The sequence below is a fragment of the Nymphalis io genome, chromosome 12 (genome assembly GCF_905147045.1).
Source record: "Nymphalis io chromosome 12, ilAglIoxx1.1, whole genome shotgun sequence".
NCBI classification, from domain to species: Eukaryota; Metazoa; Arthropoda; class Insecta; order Lepidoptera; family Nymphalidae; genus Nymphalis; species Nymphalis io.
This window is the reverse complement of record NC_065899.1, coordinates 1,953,287-1,976,487: the sequence shown is the minus strand read 5'-3', so window position 1 is coordinate 1,976,487 and position 23,201 is coordinate 1,953,287. Positions and strand designations below refer to the sequence as shown.

Genomic DNA, 23,201 nt, shown 5'->3' with positions numbered 1-23,201 from the left:
GAATGCTTCAATGGTCTAATGAATTACACATAGTATTTCATTCTGCCTTAAATACTTAAACGATATGTTTCAATGTAGCAACAATTGCATAACACAGCCGGTTTGTTAATTGTTGCTCATTAAATATCAACATTCGTTGAAATACATTATTTACAAAATAAATAGCAAAACGTTTATGTATAACGGATGAAATATTAATATTTTAGTAGCAAATCTAGCTTACCTTAACGGATTCATGGTTTTATCTACAGGCAAACGTACTTAATATTTTGTGTAACGTTACAGTGTTCGACCAATAATTTATTGATCGAAGTTTAGTCATTGGGTACGGTCAGCAAGAAAAATATTGTCACTTCAATGTTAGGAATATGTCACATCATTAAAAAATACTAAATTATCTGTGGTCACGTCCCAATATCCTTGATTAGATCAGCCCGCCACAAGGCTACGTGTGAGTAAGGTCTATGTCAATGACCTCAGTAATAATTATTAATACGTATATAATTTATAGTTTAAAAAACAAAGACTAAAGACATATAGCAACAATAATACATTCAAGTATCTGAATAAAACGAAAAATACTACATAATATAAACATATACAGTTCATTTTTAAGGCTTTTATATAAATAATTATGTAATTAATGTGTATTTATTAAAAAAAAGTTACTGGTATATGTTCAATATAATTATATTCCAACTAAGTTTTAATGTCGCAGACAATATGGCACGAGTCGTTTCGTATATTTATTTATATAAGTCATTTGCTTCTATTCGTTTAATTCTTAATTATTATAATAATAATTAATTATTTTTACTAACTAAATTGGAACCGGTTCGTAATGTAGAGCCGAGCCGAACCGAGAAGAATCGGCCACAAAATTTACAAGAGACTCATTGTTTATGATTTTTTTAAAGAGGTTTTATTAATTTATTAATTGTATGTAAAATAAACTGCGGAAATTATCACTTTTAATTATTATTTTAATTATAGTTTTAAATAAATAACAGTATTACAAAATTAGGAAATGTAAATAATATAATTATGTACGAAGTTAAACTATATTACATGATTATTATATTAACATTTTTTTCACTTCTTGTAAAGTTCTGATGTTGCAGTTTTTTTTTCTTTATTTGTTTGGCTTTGGCTTAAGCCACATTTTGAAATTATTAGATTTTAAAGAATTATATTAACACATTTAAGTTGATATACGAAGGTACTAAGAACCTACTTATGTACCTGAGTATTATTGTATGTTCTTTAATTAGTAAAAATATTTTCTTTTATTCGACTAGAGCCCAAGAACCGAGAATAAGTTCGGTCTCATAAACAAACGACGAAGACGAAACAAAAATATTACTAAAAAAACAATAATTCTCATCTTTTACTTGTATTGTATTGTTGGTAGGACTTTGTGCAAGCCCTGCTGTGGAGGTATTACCTACTCATTAGAAATTCTACCGCCAAACAGCAATATTTAACATATTAAATATATTGTGTTCCGGTTTGAAGGTTGAGTGAACCAGTGTAAATACAGGCAAAAGGGACATAACATAATAGTTCCCAAGGTTGGTGGCGCATTCGCGATGCACGGAATGATTAATATTTCTTACATTGCCACTGTCTATCGGCTGTGGTTACCACTAGCATCAGGCCCATTCGCTGGTCCGCCTACCTATTATATTTATAAAAAATCTTAATTAAGGTAAGTAACTGCCGACAGTTATTTATCTCACTCAAAAAAAATTGTCTACGACAGCGAGTAAGACCAAATTTGGCCCATCGATTTGGTTATTCAGTTGGTGGGCTTGTTTTGTATACTACCTAACTACTAAGGTAAAATTAGAAAATAAATATTAGTTTAAATTAAAGGTGTCATAAATACTGGATTTAACTTGCCGAAATACTAGACTGGGTGAATACAAATATTGTAAATAACAACATGAAAATATCCACTTGTGTTACTAGTTCGCTATGTTTTTTATTATTATATTTTACGCTAGCACAATCTCTCCTTCTACCGATTCTTGACTATGCTGACACTTGTTACACTAACTTAAGTGAGGAGCAATTAAACAAACTTGAGCGATTACAAAACCTATGTATACGGTTCATATTTGGTTTGCGCAAATATGATCATGTTTCCGAATTTCGCCAAAAACTCAAGTGGCTCCCTATTCGCCTTCGCAGAAATACTCACATTTTATCTCTTCTCTATTCTATTCTTTTTAATCCAGCGACACCCTTCTATCTTAAAGAGCGTTTCACTCTCCTAAGGGAGACTCATAAGCGCGCTCTTCGCTCGAATGAAAATTTAATTCTCTCCATTCCTTCTCACTCTTCTTCCTACTATTCTAAGTCCTTCACAGTTGAAGCTTCTCGACTTTGGAACTCATTATCCTTAGCTACAAGGCGCGCACAGTCATTGGCCGTTTTTAAAAGTATGGTTAAGGACTTTTACTTGTCGCATTATTAATACTAAGCAGTCGTTGTCGTTGTTAATTTTTTGTTTTGTTATAGCTCCTATTTTTATTATGTATATATTATGTATTTATTTATTATAGTATATATATATATAATAGTAGTGTAGTATATACATGTATGTATGTATTATGTATGTATGTATGTAGTATATAGATAAACTGGCTTGTACCCTTCCCATTTATAAATATTATGATCCTCTGCCCAAAGGTTGCCTGGAAGAGATCGCTGCTTAGCGATAAGGCCGCCTGTTGCACCTCATGCAACTTTTTTGTTTAAAAATTGTAATTTTTATTTTTAAGTTTGAGTGCAATAAAGTGTCAATAAATAAATAAATATGTTTTCGCATATTATTTAGCGCCGTTCTGTTTAGTATTAAAATGTTCCTTAATAGTTGCCAATAATTTCCCATATTGTGAAAAATTAATGAATGATTCAATTGTTTTGTTAAATTAAGTAACAACGTGTCATGTTATGCTTACACGCTTAGAGTTGCAGTCTTGTTTAACCAACTATTCTTTGTATTTATGTATTTCTTTATTTATTGTAACTAAATAAATAAATAAGTATTTAAGTTCTAGTTACTTCAAGTTACATACGCATTAATTTAGATCGAACGTTATTCTTGATGAAACCGCTAGGTTATCTAGACACGGAGAACACGTTTTTCTTCATCATTATAAGTGTTTTATCACATGCTAAAAGGAAATGAACTTTCTTATTTTTTTGCAACAATCAGTACAAAATTGAATACTATATTCAATATTTATATGACGACACGCGTTTGAATATATAAAAGTATATATTCAAATTTAAAACAATCTTGTACTTTGTATGTATAACCTACATATTACAAAAAATAAGCTATTTCGTGTAAATAAATGGACTTTGAGAATTAGGAAATATTATAAGAAATATTAACGAATTCGAAACCGATTATTAGCCAATAATTTTAGACGCAACATCCGAAAAGTGATGATCTAATTTTGTATTTATAAACTACTACGAGTAGCATGCGTGCCACCTATTATATATTTATGGTACTATGTATATTTTTATTATGTATGTTTAAAGGCAATTGCCAACAAGATAGGAAAATTTTAATAAAATTTAAAGTATTTTTAGGTGATGATTAAACTCTTAGAGGCAACGATTATTTTAGATAGTATAATTAAATCACGACTTACTTACCTACTTCGATTAGACGGCGGTTTCTTTCCACGCCAACGTAGTAAACAGTCAAACGTTCCTTTTCTAAAAGGTGGTCTGATCAACTTCCACTTCTTCCGAAAGTCGAGAGTACTTCCAGATTCAACTGACTTTTTCCTAAGGATGTCAGGCTCTGAATTGCCTTTTTTTAAATCACTTTGATAATTCGCGCACTTTTCGAAATCGTTCACTGACACTGAATCACCAGGGGGACATGTCTTTCTATTTGATAAAGGAGTTGAAGTAGCGAATTCGTTTTTAAATCTAAAGTCAACAGCACTATCACTGAACTCCGAAATTTCAGAAATATCTTCACCAATAATGTGTAGCGTATGCCTTGCGTTTGGAACAGTTTTTGCGTTTAAAATGCTATTTTCATCGAAATTTTTGCTCTTCATAATGTTGCTAAAGTCGACAAATGCAGTAATGTCCTCGCAACTCTTGGTGTTATACTTGGATAAGCTATACCGCGGTTGTTCCTTATTCTCTATCGGAGGATCAGGATTAGTGTCCATAACACCGATATTAACGAGATTGTCTTCACTTCTAGAAATCTTTATATTGTTACGTAACTTTCTCAGTCTGATGGGACGCACTGGCGGTTCTTCGGGACACTTTTGTAAAGTGAATCGATGCTCATCAGTCCTCTTACTTGGCTTCGAGTACTTTGCGATAATTCTGTTTATTTCAGCGCTGTTTTTGCGTCTGTTTGTATGGCGTTTGAAGTGAAGTGGCTGTTGATAAGAGTCCGCCACACTCGTACCCGCGACCCGAGCTGACCTATCGCGCCATTCGGTCACTTTGTTTTCGACGAGCCGCTGCAATTCCAGCGCTCGCATTATTGGACCCAATTCTGGCATTGTGTTATCTTCTATTCTCTTTCTTAAAATTGAACTTGCGTTTTGATTTATCTTTTTAGCTTATGACCTAAGGTTAATGTCGTTCTTAATTTAGCCCGCATCTGTCGACCACCTTCTGAGTAATAATTCTGCCTAGTCCATCGGTGTCTGTAAATTCAAACACATTAAACATTATTATCATGTAAATATATTTTAACTATTTTATAATCAGATTGTAGGTTACAACCCTACATGAATAACATTTTTATTCGTGTATTAACATAATTCGATTTTAACTAATTTGCCGTCAATTATTATTGGTCTTTCACAGGACGCATAGCCGCGATTTCTACGAGGACCAATAAACGTCCTTCCGAAAACACTTAATACACATCCGTATGTATTAACTACAATGCACGTTACATACAAACATAACTTATCAAATACAGAAAAAAAAAACAAAAGAATAGAATCCTTGTAAGGATTTCTTTTTTTTTTAAATAAATAAGTAATTTATTCCGCCGTATTTCTTTCGTCGGTTCTTCTCGGTGAGTGTTTTGATTTTGACTATTAGTCTTGTAATAGATAAAATGTATAATACATTTAAAAAAATTTGTATAATATATTAAAAAATATGATACAAATAAAGAAAGCTATATAAATTAAATGTACGGCACAATACAAGAAAGTGCACCACGGGAATTATCAACACAAAGGGTTATGTCAGCTATCTTGGGGCAGATATATTTACAAATTCAAGTAAATATAATAATTTAGAACAATAAAATTATCATGTACCAACTTACACATAAACACACAAACCAAGGTTAATAGAACACCAGTAATTGATGTAAAAGTACTTACTTAATATTGTTTATTCTAGGAAAACACTTAATAACCCTGAGTAAAACGCACTTCAGAAAACTACACTAAAGAAAACATACTACAAACCTTGCATGAAAGATAAGATTGATAAACGCTTCATAAGAGCAGATAACTAATATATTGCGAAATATATTTTTCACAAAAAAAGATGAGATTGTTAGATAACATTAATGTTTTATAATCTTCAATAATCATATATTATATGTATATCTTAAAGGGATGGATATAATATCCCATTTATGTATCTTATGTATTACAAGTTAATTAAGCGGTAATATTTAACCAAACACATTTGCACCGATTTTTTTTTTACCGAATTCGGTAAATTCCAAATTTGACCCATCACTAATTTCTATCCGTATATATCGGTAAATATATCGGTATATCCGTATATAATTGGCGTTTGTACTTAAGGACCATACCATTTTGTATAATAAAACATAATAAAAAAAACATATGTAGTATCTATCCACGATGGTAAGTGGTACCATAATCAAAGAGATCTAACCCGAATGTTACATAATATAGGAATCGCTTGACTGATTATGTAGGTCTACGAGTTTCGGAATAGTAATTTCAGCTATTATTTTTCTCACACTAATAGACAATTTACATGATTTAGAAAATAGGGCATCTATGTGTTCAAATAGGAGTAACTTTAAAGTAAATTAAGTCCTAAGAAACGTTATATTATTTACTTATGCTTGGAAACATACATAGGTGTACTCTATATTCCGTTATGTCTATTCCGATGGGACGGCAATCCGACACGACCGGTGAAAGATCACGCCGGACCAACAGTTTTATCGTGTTTACCGACTCGCGACGGAAACCTATAATTTAATGTAGCTCAATTACCTTTTACTGGGTCGACCTGGGATTCGAACCCGACTCAGGATCTGTAGTCGTGTAAGCTAGCTTACCTACCTACGCAAAATTATAGTTTTCGATGTAAAAATTCCCAGCAAATTTGGTACAAAGATCAAGAAGCTTATTGAAAAATATAACTTGCTGAAAATATTCTAATAAAACTTCCGAATAAGAATATATTTACTCCCACAACTTCGCCCGTTTCGCTAGCGGAGTGTGGCAGGTATGATATAAAAAAGTAGCCTATATTCTTCATTGGGTTTTAAGCTCGCTTCATACCAAATTTCATCATATTATAATATATATAATACATAAATTGTATTACACACACATAAACATTTCTCTTTACAGAGGTTGCCTGGAAGAGATCGCTATAAGTGATAAGGCCGCCTTTGCATACCATATGTACTACTTGCTATTATATGTTACTAAATGTTTGTAAAGTGTGTGCAATAAAGGATTAATAAATAAATAATACATAAATAAATTGACTCAGTGGCTCAGTCGGAAAAGCGTAACAGATAGACAAAGTTACTTTCGTATTTATATTTGTTATGAGTATAGATATAAAGGATCTACTTCTGCTAAATAGTCTAGTTTATCCTTAAACTAAGTTCCATTAAAAAAATCTTAGTTGGAAACTAATTGATACGAGGCGCGACCGGTTAAATATAAAGTAGCTGAAGTGTTCGCGCCGTTAATTTGACCTTCTTGTGTTACTCCAAAAGGTTGATATAATGATACATTATACCTCATAGTCTAATTTTAAATTAATTAAAATTAAAAAGTAACCCACTAAGTTTCTTGCTGGTTTTTCTCGTTCAAATCTACTTACTATCGCAACTGGTGGTAGCTTTCAATTTATCTTCTATAATGAATATTTAAAAGGGCTTTTAAATAAAACACATTTTATATTTGATTTTGAATAAATAATAACAATATAATGTATATTATACTGTTGTTAATATACCTTATAATGTTAATATGTTACAAAATACTTAAAAATATTTTTATACGAAAAGAGTATTAATGAGAGTGTATACTCACATCTTTTGTAAAAGCAGTTACATTTCCACAGTCAACGATAAATCCAACACTAAATACATCACCGAGAACTGTAGTACAGGTTCACTAGCCCATATAACGAGCTACAAGTAAGGACGTGCACACACTTGACACCCAGCCCTTGCGTAAATGGTGCGTCAGGCCACACGTGTTGCGAGGCCACGTGCAGATTCCACAGTGAGCCATCCAACGTTCCAGGCGAGCGCTCCTGCACTTGACTCATACATTCATACACCCAGCCCATCCTACTATTACTACAATGGACGAAATAGACCATCGGTCAATCAGTTTACACGCAAAATCATCACGGTTATATAACACTATTGTCCTATCGTGGTATATTTAGAGGATATATACACATCAATCAAAATGATGCTGTAATAAGATAATAATGACAATTGCATAGTGTTTATGTATTTACAAATGCAGATAATGTTAAACTAAAAAGCATTGGGTATCTGCTGATAGTCGAATGTAAGAACTTCGTAAGGTTCGGAAAAAACTTCGTTCGTACGGATCGAAGAAAACACTCAGATAAAAACGTGAAATTTCGATTGATCTTACAATTTTCAACTTGTTAATTACTCATATTTCGAACATTTTTAATTTAAGCAAAACTTAATTATTATTTATAGTTCAATGTGAATACTCTCCAATGCTTTACGAATAGTTTAATCTACCTACTTGATGCACAATAGTCGAATTTATGCAATTGCAAAACGTAATCGTACCTAACTACGAAAGCTTGTCTGCATCACGTCTTGGGTATGTTGACCTCGAGTACCAGCGAGCATAAATTACTTATTTCCGAAATCATTTTGTTTTCGTTGAACAACTGTAGACTAATAATTATAAAAACAAAATTACGACCTTGTGCAATAACTTACTGTTTCTGTATAAAAACTAATATTTGTCTATTGTGTTATGTTAAGTACGTAAACTATTTTTAATTATTTTTTTCAATTCCCCGACTATTCCGGTTTTAGTGCTCCACTTCCGAAGCTTGACAGCTAGTAGTTCATTATCTAATTGTTTGTGGAGGTACGTTGTGCGGTAGTGCGGGCGTGACAATAGTTTCCGCCAAGTTCATTGTCGTCCGTCCTATGTCGTCAAATGTACTTATAGCATGCGTAACCAGGAACTTGACTTCAAATGTCATTATTCAAATAAATATCTTTCTTTTTTTATTTTCATTATAAAGACTAAGAATGGGCCAAGAGGTAAATTTTTTTACATCAGCAAAAGACATTGGCGCTGTAAGAAATATTCACAATTCCTTATGTCTGCAATTAAACTGTATAATTTTAGCTAAATTATAATTAATATTTTATTTACAGTAAATACGAAAATTCTTTCAACAATATTTTATTTATATTATAAAATAAACGTTCATATTAATGGCCTAGTTTCCAACGTTCAGTTATGTGCCAAATTTGGATCAAAAAGATGCGTCATTCCCAGTACATAAAAATGTGAAACAATAACGTTCGGAAAACAAAATTTTACATTTTATTCGTACTCTGATTACGGATGTGAAAGCGGCTAGCCTTCCATTGTTAAGTTTTTTCTTTACGAAACCATTCTATGTTTGCTTTATTTATACTGCAGCTGTTTTAAATATGACTAGGATCCCACTTCTATAATGATATTGATAAACTGTTACTTAAATGAAAGCGTTTAACGAATACGTAAACTATACAGTTATTAAGTTACTAGTAGTTCGACTATGTTATTACTTTATTTTTTTATCCAAATTACAACTTGGCTTATTCCTAATACAAAATATAGAATATTAAGGTTATTATGAATAAAGCAGTAAACACGTAACTAAATAATTTCTAGTATGTAATAATGCCAAGCAACCCAAGTTCAATTCGTATTCCCCTCCATACTAGGTGCACTTTATGACGGTAGGAGCTGTTGTAAGAGTTGTCAATTTTGTTTTAAGCATTGGCTGCTGTCCTATATCATATATTAATTAGCAGAGGATGCCTTGATGACGTTAAAACCTTCTTTTGTATAGTATTTTTTCATATTTACATAGACATTGGAACTAAGTAATATTAACCATCTTCTTATATCGCCAATGCGCCACCAACCTTGGGAACAATGTTGCTATGTTCCTTGTGCCTGAAATTTCACTGACTCCTATAATGTATAAGCTTAATCTATTAATTGTTAATTAACATAAGATTTAAATTTATAAATAGACAAAGTTAAAATTATTGGCGGAAAGTTTTATACTTTACGATTTCAGAAACTTGGTATTCTTTCTTTCTACAAAGAACATGTATGCATTTTCTAATATACAGAGAAAAAATATACAAAATCTTATAATATCACAGTAATGTTGTTCATAATGGTTAGTGCCCTGTAGAACGGCTCCCGCTTCAATTGCTTAAATTGGCTTAAATTATCCAATGGATGACATTTGTAGGTATATTTGGTTGGTCCTCAATTGAAATAAGGATAATTCTAACACTTAAAAAATTTACCTACAACTATTCTAAGAATTAAAATTTAATTTTCAAATTCGAATACCTTGACTTAATTAAAGTAAATAAATAAATATCTCACTACTGAGCTGAGGTCTGCTCTTCTTTTGAGATTCCTTTATTTTATCCTTTGAGATTAATTTATTTTATTCCACCACGCTGCTCCAATGTGTTTATGATTTACATGTGACAAATTCCAACCGATCCATTGTCACGTCTTTCTTCACCGCCGAACACGAGATAAATTATAAACACCTGCTCATCCGGATTAAAACTCGCAATCTCGTGTTCTAACCACTGGTTCATCTTAGCTCATCTCTAACTGTGGCAGTATCAATATCGCCCTGCGAATGATTCAATATCGACTTCGATGAAAAAAAATACAGTATACCTAATATCAATCAATCAATCAATCAACAGCCAATCGTTGTCCACTGCTGAACATAGGCCTCTCCCAAGGTGCGCCAAAGCTCCCTGTCCTCCGCCTTCCGCATCCAGTTGGTGCCCGCCACCTTCTTAAGGTCGTCGGTCCACCTGGCTGGAGGGCGCCCCACGCTGCGCTTGCCGATTCGCGGTCTCCACTCTAGGACTCGTCTGCTCCAACGGCCATCGGTCCTACGACATACGTGACCAGCCCACTGCCACTTCAGCCTGCTAATTTTGCAAGCTATGTCGGTGACTCCGGTTTTTTTCCGGATAATCTCATTTCTGATCTTATCCTTCAAAGATACTCCGAGCATAGCTCGCTCCATAGCACGCTGAGCGACTTTGAATTTGTGGACTAGTCCCGCAGTTAGTGTCCACGTTACCTAATATGCTAATAAATATTTGTTATTATTTATATAATGATGATGACGCTCACTTTAGTCACGATGGTCATTCTCAGCGGAGACTAGCCCACTGCAAATAAGTTAATATAGTGCATAAGTGTGTACGCAAATAAAACTGCACTCTATTTCCTCACTCTTATAATCCGACAAGATATGTTTTGATAGACTCAACCAATTTTAATGAAATAAATTTTAAACGAAACCTTGAAATACTTTTTTTATAATAATTCAGTTATTTCAATTAGTAATTTTTAGCCGCTTCAAAGATTAGCCTGGACAAACAGACAGACATATAAAAGGATAATAAAAAGGATTGTTTTGGTTTTGGTAAATCGCAAATAGCCACATTAACTTTAAAAGACGTAGTTATTTTGAAATAACAGACATACACTTCAATTTTATTTTTATGCATAGATGTATATATAGAGAGGGAAATTTGTTAACAGTGTTTAAATGCCTTTAGAAACACGGGATTAAAACACTACCAACTTCCTAATTCCGGGTTGCTACTGCAAAATCCCTTAACAATTTTTTTTATTATTGACCCATGTTTTTAAGAACTGCAGTCTTTTAGCCACTAAAGAAGGTAGCCAATTAAAACAAATGTATTGTCTATTGGATACGTACATGTCCCATAATATATCTAAATCATGACATTAAGAATTTATTGATCGCCACATTTTCTAATTGTAAACCGTTTAAGCATTGATGTCCTGATTAGTATGCACTGTGTGTAAGTTACGGTACTGTGTGTATTGTAGTTCGGACCTATGGTTGTCGATCCCGAAGTTGATACGGAGAAAGTTAAATTTCACCGAAACCTAAGTGAAAATCGTTGTACAAATCATTTTATTATTTTTTACTTCTTTCTGTTATGCAACTTGTATGGCGGGTGTTTAGTTAAACGCAGATTTTTCTTTTTCATTTATGATTTGAAATGAATGAATGAAAAGAAGGTTGAGCTGTCAATATTTAATCTGTGTACATTTTAATTATTTTAATATATTTTTTAAATAAGAAATACATTGTACTATTAATAACATCAATATCATTTATTATGTTCATACTTCCATATCACAAACAGACTTTATAATCTACAATGACAATTTTATAGTGCTTGAAAGTGATTACTTGAAAATTTTGATTTTTATTTATACTAATATATAAATTTTGTCTCTGTCTATTTATTGCTACTGAACTGAAACTTGACGTTATAAAGCCCATACGTTATTGAACGGATCATCGAACTAAATAAGATTTATTAAAATTGGACTTGATAACCACAAACTCCCCAATTTTAAAATATAAATCTGATTACTTTCAAACTCGCAAAATGTGAGCGTTTTTTTAAAGCATTCATGCTACTTTTGTACTCAAATTTACACACTATGCTAATTTAGTACCCATTAGAAGTTGACCTTCATTATTTTTTTTAAATACTAGCAGAAATATGACTAGTATTAAAAATTCTGCATTTTACATTCATATTACTCAACATATTACATTAATAAAAAATGTTGAAATATATACATTTATTCATAGACAATTTTTCTATGAGCGATTATTATGCCGATATAAAAAATTGTCAAGAAAAAAAACACGTGGGTATTTTTTTCCAATTGTTGCCGACTGTCCGACTTGAAGAATAACAAAAGTTTGGAAATGCAGAAGTTTGCAAGGAAGATAAGTGAGCAAAACCAATTGATCGAAATATATTATTACGAATGATAGAAATGATGTTTGCCAATGCCAAAGCGCTGCCAAATAATTAGTAAAGTTGTATTTATATCCTAGTAAACTTCAATGTAATCATATGAAATTTAATACATTTAGTAGCGTCAACAAAACTCACAAAACAGTTTTAAATTTTATGTAAATTATAACCAATATATATATACTATCTATAACTCAAAGCTCTTTTATTTTGCCACGAAAATGCAAATAACAATACAATATGTTATATAATTTATAATTTTATTCACTTATGTACACTAATATAATAAATAATTCAATAAATAATAGTGACTTCACATTTACATCTAAATGCTGTAATGGCACGAATTACGCCTTTCTCCTTTCAATCGATTACGACTCTGGATTACCGCTGACTCTGAAAACAAAACAAATTAATTAATTATAAAATAGTTTAAAAAAAACTAAGCTTTAATTTAATACACGTACGAAAATTAAAATCTATAATATATCGGTTGGGTGGAATTGGGTTAAAATGCAGCTGCAAGATTTGATAAAAGCTTGTAAAATATATAGCGTTTACTCTTTACACGTTAAACTTTGCGTAAAACGGTTGCACTGAAAATCGACATTGAATTTTTGACTTTCATCGCACCCAAATAATAAATATCACTATCGAATTACCGAGAAGTTAATTTAATCATCATAACCGTTTCTACGATTAGAAAGTCGTACCTATATCATTTTAAAATTTCACTATGAATTAAATAGTAACTTTTTTATAATAAGCGATGCATTTTTTATCTATGGCTTTGTATTGTTTGCTTCAAAACCTATTCAATATTCATTGTTTAAATATATATATATATATATATATATATATATATATATATATATATATATATATATATATATATATATAGGTTTATGGAACTAATAACAGGAAATTTAAACTAGATTTTCTATTTTAGCAAATAAATTACATTAATTAAAATGTTATCGAAACTATTATAAAAAACTTAAAACATTATATATAATTACTTAATTTATCCTAAAATTGTTTGTTATTTCAATCATAATATAATGATAATAATTTGCATTTTTCATTAATTGTGATTGAAACATGACATGAAAAAAACATAACTGCAATTTAATTTGTAGGTATGTATTAATTTTAATCGAATTATTATAAATGAGAAAGTAAGTAAGTGTTTACTGTTTGTGAAATTTGATATAAAATGTAACATAAATGTAACCTAAGGCTTCACGTATATACTTATGTAAAGAAAATACTGTATGTAGGGAACATTAAGTTGGATACGAACAGAGTAGCAGGAACAGTTAGTTTTCTATAAAAATAAAAAAACTGAGTCAACTTAACGTTCTATTGCAAAATGTAAAATATGAAATTAGCTAAACAAAAGCATATGCATCAGACATTATCACATCGAATGTTTTGTTTAATGTTCATAACCATAACATTGAATTACAAGTACAAAACTAGTTTTTAACTCACCTGAAATAAGGTTCAAAATCGTAAATGTCGTCGATGACGCTGCGCACGCGGCACGTGATGCCACAATCGGCCTGCTGGCGACCATACACTTTCATAGCCCTCTCTAACAATTGCTGAGCCGAAGTTAGTTCTACAACTAAAAATAAATAAATTAGTGTTTAGTCAATTACAGGAAATCCATTCTGATTGACGTAAGGGATATGACAAAAAATATTTTGATATGAAAACTTGCCAACCGGACCGGCCATTTTGACAAATCTCAGAAATGTTAAATTTGCATGAAATATTATAGTGCATAGGTATGTACGCAAACACAGATGCACTTGTTTACTCTGACATTCATAATCCGATTGGACGGCAATCAAGCACAACTGCTACTGAAAATGTCTTAATAGTACCTACTCAATAACTATTATTTGGACACCCTGAGATTTTGGACTGGACTAAGGCTACAGCATAACAAAAACACAAATGACATATTGATTTTCCAAAGCTGATTCATGACAAACGTAAAATATATAGTCTGAATTCGAGTATATATGACAAATTCAAGTAACGAGCCAGAAAAAAAGAATGCTCTTATAAACTTACCATTGCGACCGCTGAACTGGCGCTCGTCCTCGTCAGTTTCGCCCTTATCTTTTTTGAAAGATATTAATTTAGGGATGACGAGCAACATGCACACTACGGCGATCATTGTGACGATTTTTTTAAATATCAGGAATTTCAGCATCAATTTTGCAATCGTTAAAATATCCAATTTCAATGACAGTTTGTCAAAGAAACTCAATCCCGGGGCTGTATAAGGGACACCATAGGACGGTTTGAGAGGTGGACCATATACAGGAGGAGGAAGTGCAGGTTTGTGAAGTGGAGGTCCGTAAACTGGTGCTGGTGGCCCATATGAATGCGCAGGAGGGCCGTAACTATGAGCGGGAGGCCCGTAACTCTGCGCTGGAGGTCCATAATTTGAAGCAGGAGGTCCATAAGTATTGGGCGGAGAGGTGTACGTAACATCAGATTCGAATTTCACCGGCGGTCCATAACTAGACGGGGGTAAATAGTTGTTCGAAGAACCAGAATAGCTTGAAGGTCCTGGATAGCTTGGAGATCCAGATGAACTAAAACTGTCGCTGCTTGAGTAGGGAGGTGAATAATCGTATCCGGAATTATAACTGTCATCACGGTTAGATATTTTTTTCTCTCCATCCTTAGCCGTTACGATCACCACACCCTCTTTCGCTTTTTCGGCTTCTATTCGGGATTTGGAATAGGCATCGAGGTAAGTGTCAGCTTTCGTTACAATAACAACTTTAGAACTATTCGCTGATGGACCAACGATGGCGGAAACACACGCGAACAAATACAAAAACGCGAAACATTGTCGACAAAGCGCCATTTTCGTTTTCCCTGAGCCACCGTGTCAAGGAAGTTATCTTCATCGATTGCGGCTGACGAATGACGAGCGACGTCGAGTCCCATTCAGTTTTCACTTTTGAGTTACCGTAAAAGAGCCTAAATATGATAATGGAACACAATTAAATTCTCCAAGTGACCCCAGTGTTCCGCATTGCTCATGGTAAGTAGGCGGAGAGTCGCCCCTTGCATGCTAATGATATAACTAACCTTCTTGGATATACGTATGACATACAGCCTTTCGTCGCGAAGTAATCTTTAATAGATCGCAATTTGCTCGAGAAAGTTATAAAGTGAAACATATTATGGTGGCATTACACAAGTAATTACTTCAAATTGCTACTCTATGAGATTGTTGAAATATAAATAAGAATGCTATTTGATTATAAACATATTATGTGGCAAGCTGATTCAACTCCATAATTCAACTATGAGGATATAATATACTCGAGATAGTCCAATATAATTGTATATAACGACTTAACTAAAGACCAAAATTTCAAATTTACGCAAGTTTTGATGAGCTTAATTTGTATTGATAATTCATCGCCTGCTCGGTAGAGAAGAAAAAGATCGTAAGAATGCCTGTATGTGTCGGATGAAAAACACTATGTATACCTGCGCTCAAGCAGCGTAGGGGAATTAACTCGCTGAAACTGTAGCTTGTTAAAACATTTACTGGCTTATATTACTATTGAAATGCAAATTCACTTACTTGTTAAATATAAAGCAGATGAAAGTAAAATATCATTGAGCAACAAAATAAACCTTTTTGGAAGTTTACCAAGATAAAAAATGTAAATACATTATACAGTAACGGAAACAACAACAGCATATATTGCATTTAAAGCTGATTTCTACTGCTCAATGCATTTTCACTTGTGAGCTAATCGATATCGGGAGTTAAAGCATGCCTGCATGATGTTCATGATGAATTTGAAATTTTAACGAATTTATTACATCTGTTATTCACAAGCAGATAAGTAACCACAGTATACCCATTCTTTATATACCATAGACCCATTCTTTTTTTTTAAATAGGTAGACGTGCCACGGATGGGCATTATCATTTGGCAACCTAATCGTCAGATAATGAAATGTTCCTTGTGTTTAAAATGACTTTGACATAATAATGAAATATATATATATATTTTAAAATTCGAATCAGTTCGATTCACGGCAATAAAAAATAGCTTTTGGCGGTAAAACTGATTAGAGTAATAATTCATGTGTATGTATGTGTAGGACACACACATACTATGTATTGAACATTGACGTTCTTTGCGAAATATTAAAAACGACTGTTTTAAAATTATTCACAAGTAGATAGACCTGTCCCGATTTCGTACGAGAAAGTTCCATACAAAGCTAACCCTCCTATTTTCCCGGTTGTTTGTAGATTTTATAAAATAAACCATGATATGTACCAAATCTTATAATATTTACAAAACAATTTAAACAAAGTACAATAAATACTAAAACAAAATTGATATCACAATAATTTTATTTTTCATTCGTCAAAAACAAGAAAATTACTCAAAAACATTATTCATAGTCAGGTATCGTTCTTCAAAAAATTTATGTCTTTTTCTTTTTTTTTCATTTTTCGGTGAAAAAAATGTACTAATTGACTTTGTTCCCGCTGATTTCTTTGTGGTTGAATCTTCTACTTCTTCAAATGTACATTTAGCGGCTTTCTCCTGGAGCATCAGCTCAGCCGTGGACCAACTGAACCTCACCAGGAGAGGGTATCCAAACACTCTGTCTATTTGATCTCGTATAAACTTCTTGGTTAATGGATCTGAAAAAGAATATCATCGTAAGAATACATCGACATTTTATATCTTTAAAAAAATTTGCTAGAACAATCAAGCTAAAAAACCTAATAAAAATATATTTAAGTAACAAACATTTAGAAAAAAAGAGAATTGTTAAATATATATTATTAAGACATAAATAATATGGATATAAAATTTATATAAGTTGAACAACAAGAAAAAACTAATAAACACATAAAATACCACATACTTCTATCGTTACTTGAAATTTTAATTATATTATTATTCGAGATGGCCCAGTGATAAGAGCGCGTGAATCTTAACCGATGATCGTGTGGTCAAACCCGGGCAAGCACCACTGAATGTTCGTGTGCTTAATTTGTGATTATAATTCATCTCGTGCTTGACGGTGAAGGAAAACATCGTGACGAAACCTGCATGTGTCTAATTTAACTGAAATTCTGCCACATGTGTATTTCACTAACCCGCATTGGAGCAATAAGCGTGGTGGAATAAGCTCCAAATTTTCTCCTCAAAAAGGGAGAGGAGGCCTTAGCCCAGCAGTGGGACATTCACAGGCTGTTATTGTTTACTATATACAACGACGAACACCCAATCATTGTCAGCTAATGCGAATCATATGGAACTTGACTTGGAAAATGGACTTTTCTAGGATCGAACATTGGTTACTGTTACTATAAAACATCCATATTTATTTATTTTATCATAACAACCATCACCAACAGAATTATATGTATTATGATGAATTATATGTACAATGAGACTTGGGCAAAATGTAATCAGATTAATGATTAACGATTACGGTTATAATGCGTAATCATCAGTCACAATTACAGATTGACTTTTAATGATGAAGAGGGCGCGCGGATATGCTCTGGAGTAACTTTTTTTTTAAAGCTGAAAAAACGCGTTACGCATTTCCCCCACGGAAACAGTGGGTATGTAAGGCTCGCCGTTGTCCAAGGCGCCGGGTGCGCCCCGAACATCGGAGGATTATCCACTAAAAAACCAGCGGTACCCTTTCCGACTTAACGTGGAGCGCCACGGGATCGCTTTCGCATGCTACTGTGACGCTCTAACGGCCGGCCCGCCTATGCGGGCCTCCATTTCCTAGGGAGGGTTCCCAGGGTAACGATAACCCCTGCTCTGGAGTACCTACTTGTTGTTGACTCAATAACTCATTTAATTTTTTTGACCTAGGATTACGTTTTGCCCAAGTCTGTGTGCATTGATGTTAAGTTTATGTGCTAAATACACAGTATATACCGTTTATATATAATACCGTTTAAAACAGTTACAGCAAGTATGACATCAATTAATGTTAATAGTTTGTTTTATGTTCGACATCACGAGGAATCCTACATAATTTGGATGATTTCCTACCAAGTCGTACTGGAACAGCTTGTTGGAGTAAGCACAAAACATCCTTAAAAGAACTGATAACTTTTTTTAAATATAAAATAGCTAGACGGACGTCCTTCCGTATTTTATATTGTATGTGGTCACCGCCTTTAGGAACTAAGAAGTTATGTCTCTTGTGCCCCCAATTACACTGGCTCACTCACCTGACCTTCATCTGGTGCTTGACACTGATGGAGACATGCATGTCACACATGAGACACATATGTAACCACCAAGCCACAGGGGGATGGATGAAAGAGCTTCAAGCCTTTCTCTAAGCAGGCAGACATCGGCTTAGCAGACATTGGATATACTACTATTGTCTATTTCATTTTCTTAACAGTGTCAGACTAAATAGAAACTCCCATTCAGAATAACACTATTTATAGATTTATTCGATAACATCTTACCCCCAGGGTAACCACTGCCAAATTCTTTATGGTTCATCTCCAAACCCTCATGGAATTCCCACACTTTAAGAGCATGGTCTCTCGTTACCTTCGCCACTATACTCGCCGCTGATACGATTGGATAAATGGAATCAGCTTTTTTCGCCACCTTCAAGTTTAAGAGAGTAAACTTTATTTTAAAAAATAAAATGGATTTAGAAAATAAATAACCAAATCAAATAAATATTATAATAATAATAATATCCTGGGACATTTTCACACACGGCCATCTGATCCCAAATTAAGCTTGTACAAAGATTGTGCTATGGAAACCAGACAACTGATATACTACATATACTACTTTTCTTTTGTAAATACATACTTATATAGATAATTACACCCAGACTCAGGACAAACATACATGTTCATGCACATAAACGTCTGTCCTGGGTGGGAATCGAACCCACAACCTTCGGCGTGCAAGTATCTACCAACCACACCGACCGGCTCGTCTCTTTATTACTATTATTACTCTTAACTGATTAAGGGTCCGTTCACACAGACCGGCTCGGAGAGGAGAGCAGATTTTTATCACGTTGGAAACAGTGTTTTGAGTGATTGTAGTAAAGTTTATTTTTGCATTTGCACCTTTTTTGTCATTAAAAATGCCTGAACGCGCTTCGTGTGAAGTAATAAAAGGAGCCGACCGGCTCCGCTTGCGTGCTCTTTCTCGCTCGCACCCACTTTCAGATCTCTTCCAGCCGGTCGATGTGAAATAGTTGGCGGCTCCGCTCCGGCCAATTCCAAGCGTATACGACCCGGTCTGTGTGAAAAGAAAAAAGCAGGCCGATGCTCTCCGAGCCGGTCTGTGTGAACGGACCCTAAACATAAAATTATTTGTAAATTGAGTTAAAAGGTTGAGATGGCCCAGAGATTAGAATATGAGAATGTTGAATGATGATTGCGGGTTCAAACCCAGACAGGCACCACTGAAATTCTATGCACTTTATTTGTGTTTGTCTCGTACTTGGCGGTGAAGGGAAACATCGTGAGAAATTCATGTGTCACACCAAAATCCACCTTATGTTACCCACCAGCCTGCATGACCTTCTCTACAGAATATTTACTAGCTGCTACTATTATAGAGTAGTATTAGACCAATATCTACTTACAGTAATTTTAATATTAGGAAAAATTTCACTAAGCTTAGCCTGATACTTCTCGGGTGGTCCGACTGTGTCCACATAAACCTCTGCAATGTTAGCTCCAAGCACTATGGCTCTTTTTATCAGGCTTATTGCTGAATTCATTGACACCTGGAATGTATTAAGACATTACATATGAATTTAAACCATTAAAATGGCAATGTTACATAGACCAGCTCAGTTATGGAAGCTAACTGAAACCAGAAGACATGATCTTGAATAGAGACCACGAAATTCCTTTTTTTATATAGAATAGGAAGGCGGACGAGCATATGGGCCACCTGATGGTAAGTGGTCACCAACGCCCTTATACATTGGCATTGTAAGAAATGTTAACCATCGCTTACATCGCCAATGCGCCACCAACCTCGAGACCTAAGATTTTATGTCCCTTGTGCCTGTAATTACACTGGCTCATTCACCCTTCAAACCAGAACACAACAATACCAAGTACTGCTGTTTTGCGGTAGAATATCCGATGAGTGGGTGGTACCTACCCAGACGAGCTTGCACAAAGCCCTACCACCAGTGAATTCTGCATCCGCATAGCCAATTGGAGTTAATGCTTGCTATATACAATAATTATTATTAGTATTTTAAATGAAGCAAGGGCATGGATGCATAGTCTGAGAATATTTAAAAATAATATATATTCATAAAATACAATTTTATTAATTGCAAAATGTAACAGTAATTACATAATGAGTAATGAATATGCTATTTCTATTTATATAATAGGTATATAATAAATGCAGGTGCAGGAAAACATTTAATTTGCATTTTTTAATTGAATTGCTTTATATAATTAAACATTCCTATGAATGTGGAAAACACACAATAAATATTCCATAATTTATACTTCTTTAATGTTACACAAATCTATCAGTTTGATAAAAAAATAACTTTTAACATTGGCAAGGGCATTTATCACTCATGTGCGAGGGGGTGAGGTATCATGTACTCTGTCTTTATCTGTCCCTATGTCGTTTGTGTAATAACTTGAAATCTGAATTTCATGATAAGTGGTTGAGTAGTTAAGACATCAAACTGTAACAAAGCAGTAACAGCCTGTGAATGTCCCACTGCTGGGCTAAGGCCTCCTCTCCTTTTTTAAGAAGGTATGGAGCTTATTCCACCTCGCTGCTCCAATGCGGGTTGGTGGAATACACATGTGACAGAATTTCAGTGAAATTAGGCACATGCAGGTTTCCTCACAATGTTTTCCTTCACCGTAAAGTACGAGATGAATTATAATCACAAATTAAGCACATGAAAACTCAGTGGTGCTTGTTCAGGGTTGAACCCACGATCATCAGTTAAGAACTGTAACAACCAAAGTCACATTCGCTTTCATAATCTAAGTAAGGATATAGAATCACAATACATTTTAACCACAAAAACACACAAGAAGTAAAACCCCACAGTATTTATAAAATGAAGAAAGATATAAATATAAAAAAAAAAAACGAATAATTGCAAAAAATTTTATGAATTGTTTTACTTAAATGAACTAAATTATTAAGATAAATTTACCAGCAAGATTAATCAGACTTAAAAACTAGTATTTTTGGATATAGGAAAAGCATATTTCATAATAGGAACATATATATTTTAACAGAGAACATTTATGTAACAGATCAAATTTTTTTATATCACCTTGATTACAACGATAAAAAATAGCATTATTTAGCAGAATTTTTTTTGAATTACTAAGCCAAAACATTGGTTATCAACTACAGTTTAAGAACATGCTTATTTGTAAGACAGAACAACTGTACCAGTACATAAGTATATATATATATATATATATATATATTATTACCTCGTTAAGTGAATGCTTAGCTCGTCTGTACATTGAATTTGAAATGTAATTTGGAGAAATAACTTCTGCCATCCATCCAACATTGTTCAATGCTTCCTCTTCTGAAAACATTTTGAGTAGAATCTCATCCCGCTTTTCTTCTGTCAGCGCTTTTGAGTCAGCACATCCTAAGGTTTGCAAAACTTCCTTGTGACTTATAGGGCAGTATGCAATTCCATACACCATTGGGCCTTAAATAACAATATATATAGAAAAAAAAATATCTGCCGTTTTATTAAAATTAAATTGACTACATATTTTATATTTATAATTACTACTATTAATAATTACTAATATAATAGATATTTTGTTAAGACTTGTTACTGGCTATTATGTTATGCAGCTACATATAAATAATAACATTAATATTTCACACACAATTCGTATAAAAGTATAACTAGAAGGTTTCTCCTCGGTTCTTCATACTAGAGATTACATTACATATATAGTTTTAAATTTATTTAATATTCTAAGAATTCTCTTAATTGAATAGAGGACATGTTGGTTTACATATTTGTCAACCTTACCTAGCACAGGACCACGGCCGGCTTCATCGACACCAAGCATGCATGGCTCAGATTTGCAAGTTTCTGGTACTTCAGAACTATTTACAAATTTGGTATAATTGTTTTTCGATTTAATATAATCGTGCAAAGCCTCGAGAGATGCCATTACTTCATGTAAAAAATAATTAAAGCGCTTCTAACTCTATTTCAAAAGGAATCACTCATAACTTGTAAACAAAAAACTGAATATCCCTCCAAAATTAAATGCATAGGTGTAAAATATTCTTGACAGTAACATAATTTGACACACACTATAATGCATTCATTTTTACTTTTAACAATAAAAAATACAATATTTTATTATACATATATATTATTTATTTGTTTTTATAAAAATATAAAGTTTCGATACAATAATACTCATTATGGTTAGAACCTTTTTTTATAAATTTTTCTAATAAAAATATGTCTTTAATAACTCGTAATATTTAGCCTACTTTATTGTATTTAAAATAAAACGATAGTAATTTTTAATTAAAAAAAATAGATAATTGACTACATAAAAATAATACATATTTAAATTTTCTAATATTATGCGTTCCTTTAACTCCACCGACTAAGAAAAATATTTATTAAAAATAAAGTTAATTTTATGTTTTACTGACAGAAGTAATGGTAAAAACAGTTTTTATATTAAATGTACATCTATACGTTCATGTTTACAAAAACAGTTCACCAC

At 32.9% G+C, this 23,201-nt stretch overlaps 3 protein-coding genes across 4 annotated transcripts in view; all 3 read right to left on the bottom strand.

The window, feature by feature from the left end:
• LOC126772156 (protein unc-13 homolog 4B) overlaps positions 1-4,662 on the bottom strand; it is a 44,570-nt gene extending 39,908 nt beyond the window's left edge. The window contains exon 1 of one of the 2 annotated variants that reach the window (XM_050492342.1): positions 3,676-4,662. In XM_050492342.1, the coding sequence (XP_050348299.1) occupies positions 3,676-4,553 (878 nt within the window). In that variant the 5' untranslated portion in view covers positions 4,554-4,662. The remainder of the gene's footprint in view (positions 1-3,675) is intronic. The other variant, XM_050492343.1, reaches the window with a different exon arrangement.
• Positions 4,663-12,698: 8,036 nt separating this feature from the next.
• On the bottom strand, positions 12,699-15,367 carry LOC126772219 (uncharacterized). Its single transcript, XM_050492487.1, is given in 4 exon segments — positions 12,699-12,787; positions 13,886-14,021; positions 14,477-15,272; positions 15,275-15,367. Coding segments are annotated over 4 exon segments (1,050 nt in total). The 3' UTR covers positions 12,699-12,762.
• Positions 15,368-16,787: 1,420 nt separating this feature from the next.
• On the bottom strand, positions 16,788-22,739 carry LOC126772231 (ribonuclease H2 subunit A). The gene is made up of 5 exons (XM_050492504.1): positions 22,484-22,739; positions 21,918-22,147; positions 20,063-20,206; positions 18,912-19,059; positions 16,788-17,102 (listed from the first exon to the last, which is right to left on the bottom strand). Exons 1-5 carry the CDS (start codon positions 22,626-22,628, stop codon positions 16,834-16,836), a joined length of 936 nt encoding a protein of 311 aa, XP_050348461.1. The 5' UTR covers positions 22,629-22,739; the 3' UTR covers positions 16,788-16,833.
• Positions 22,740-23,201: the final 462 nt, after the last annotated feature.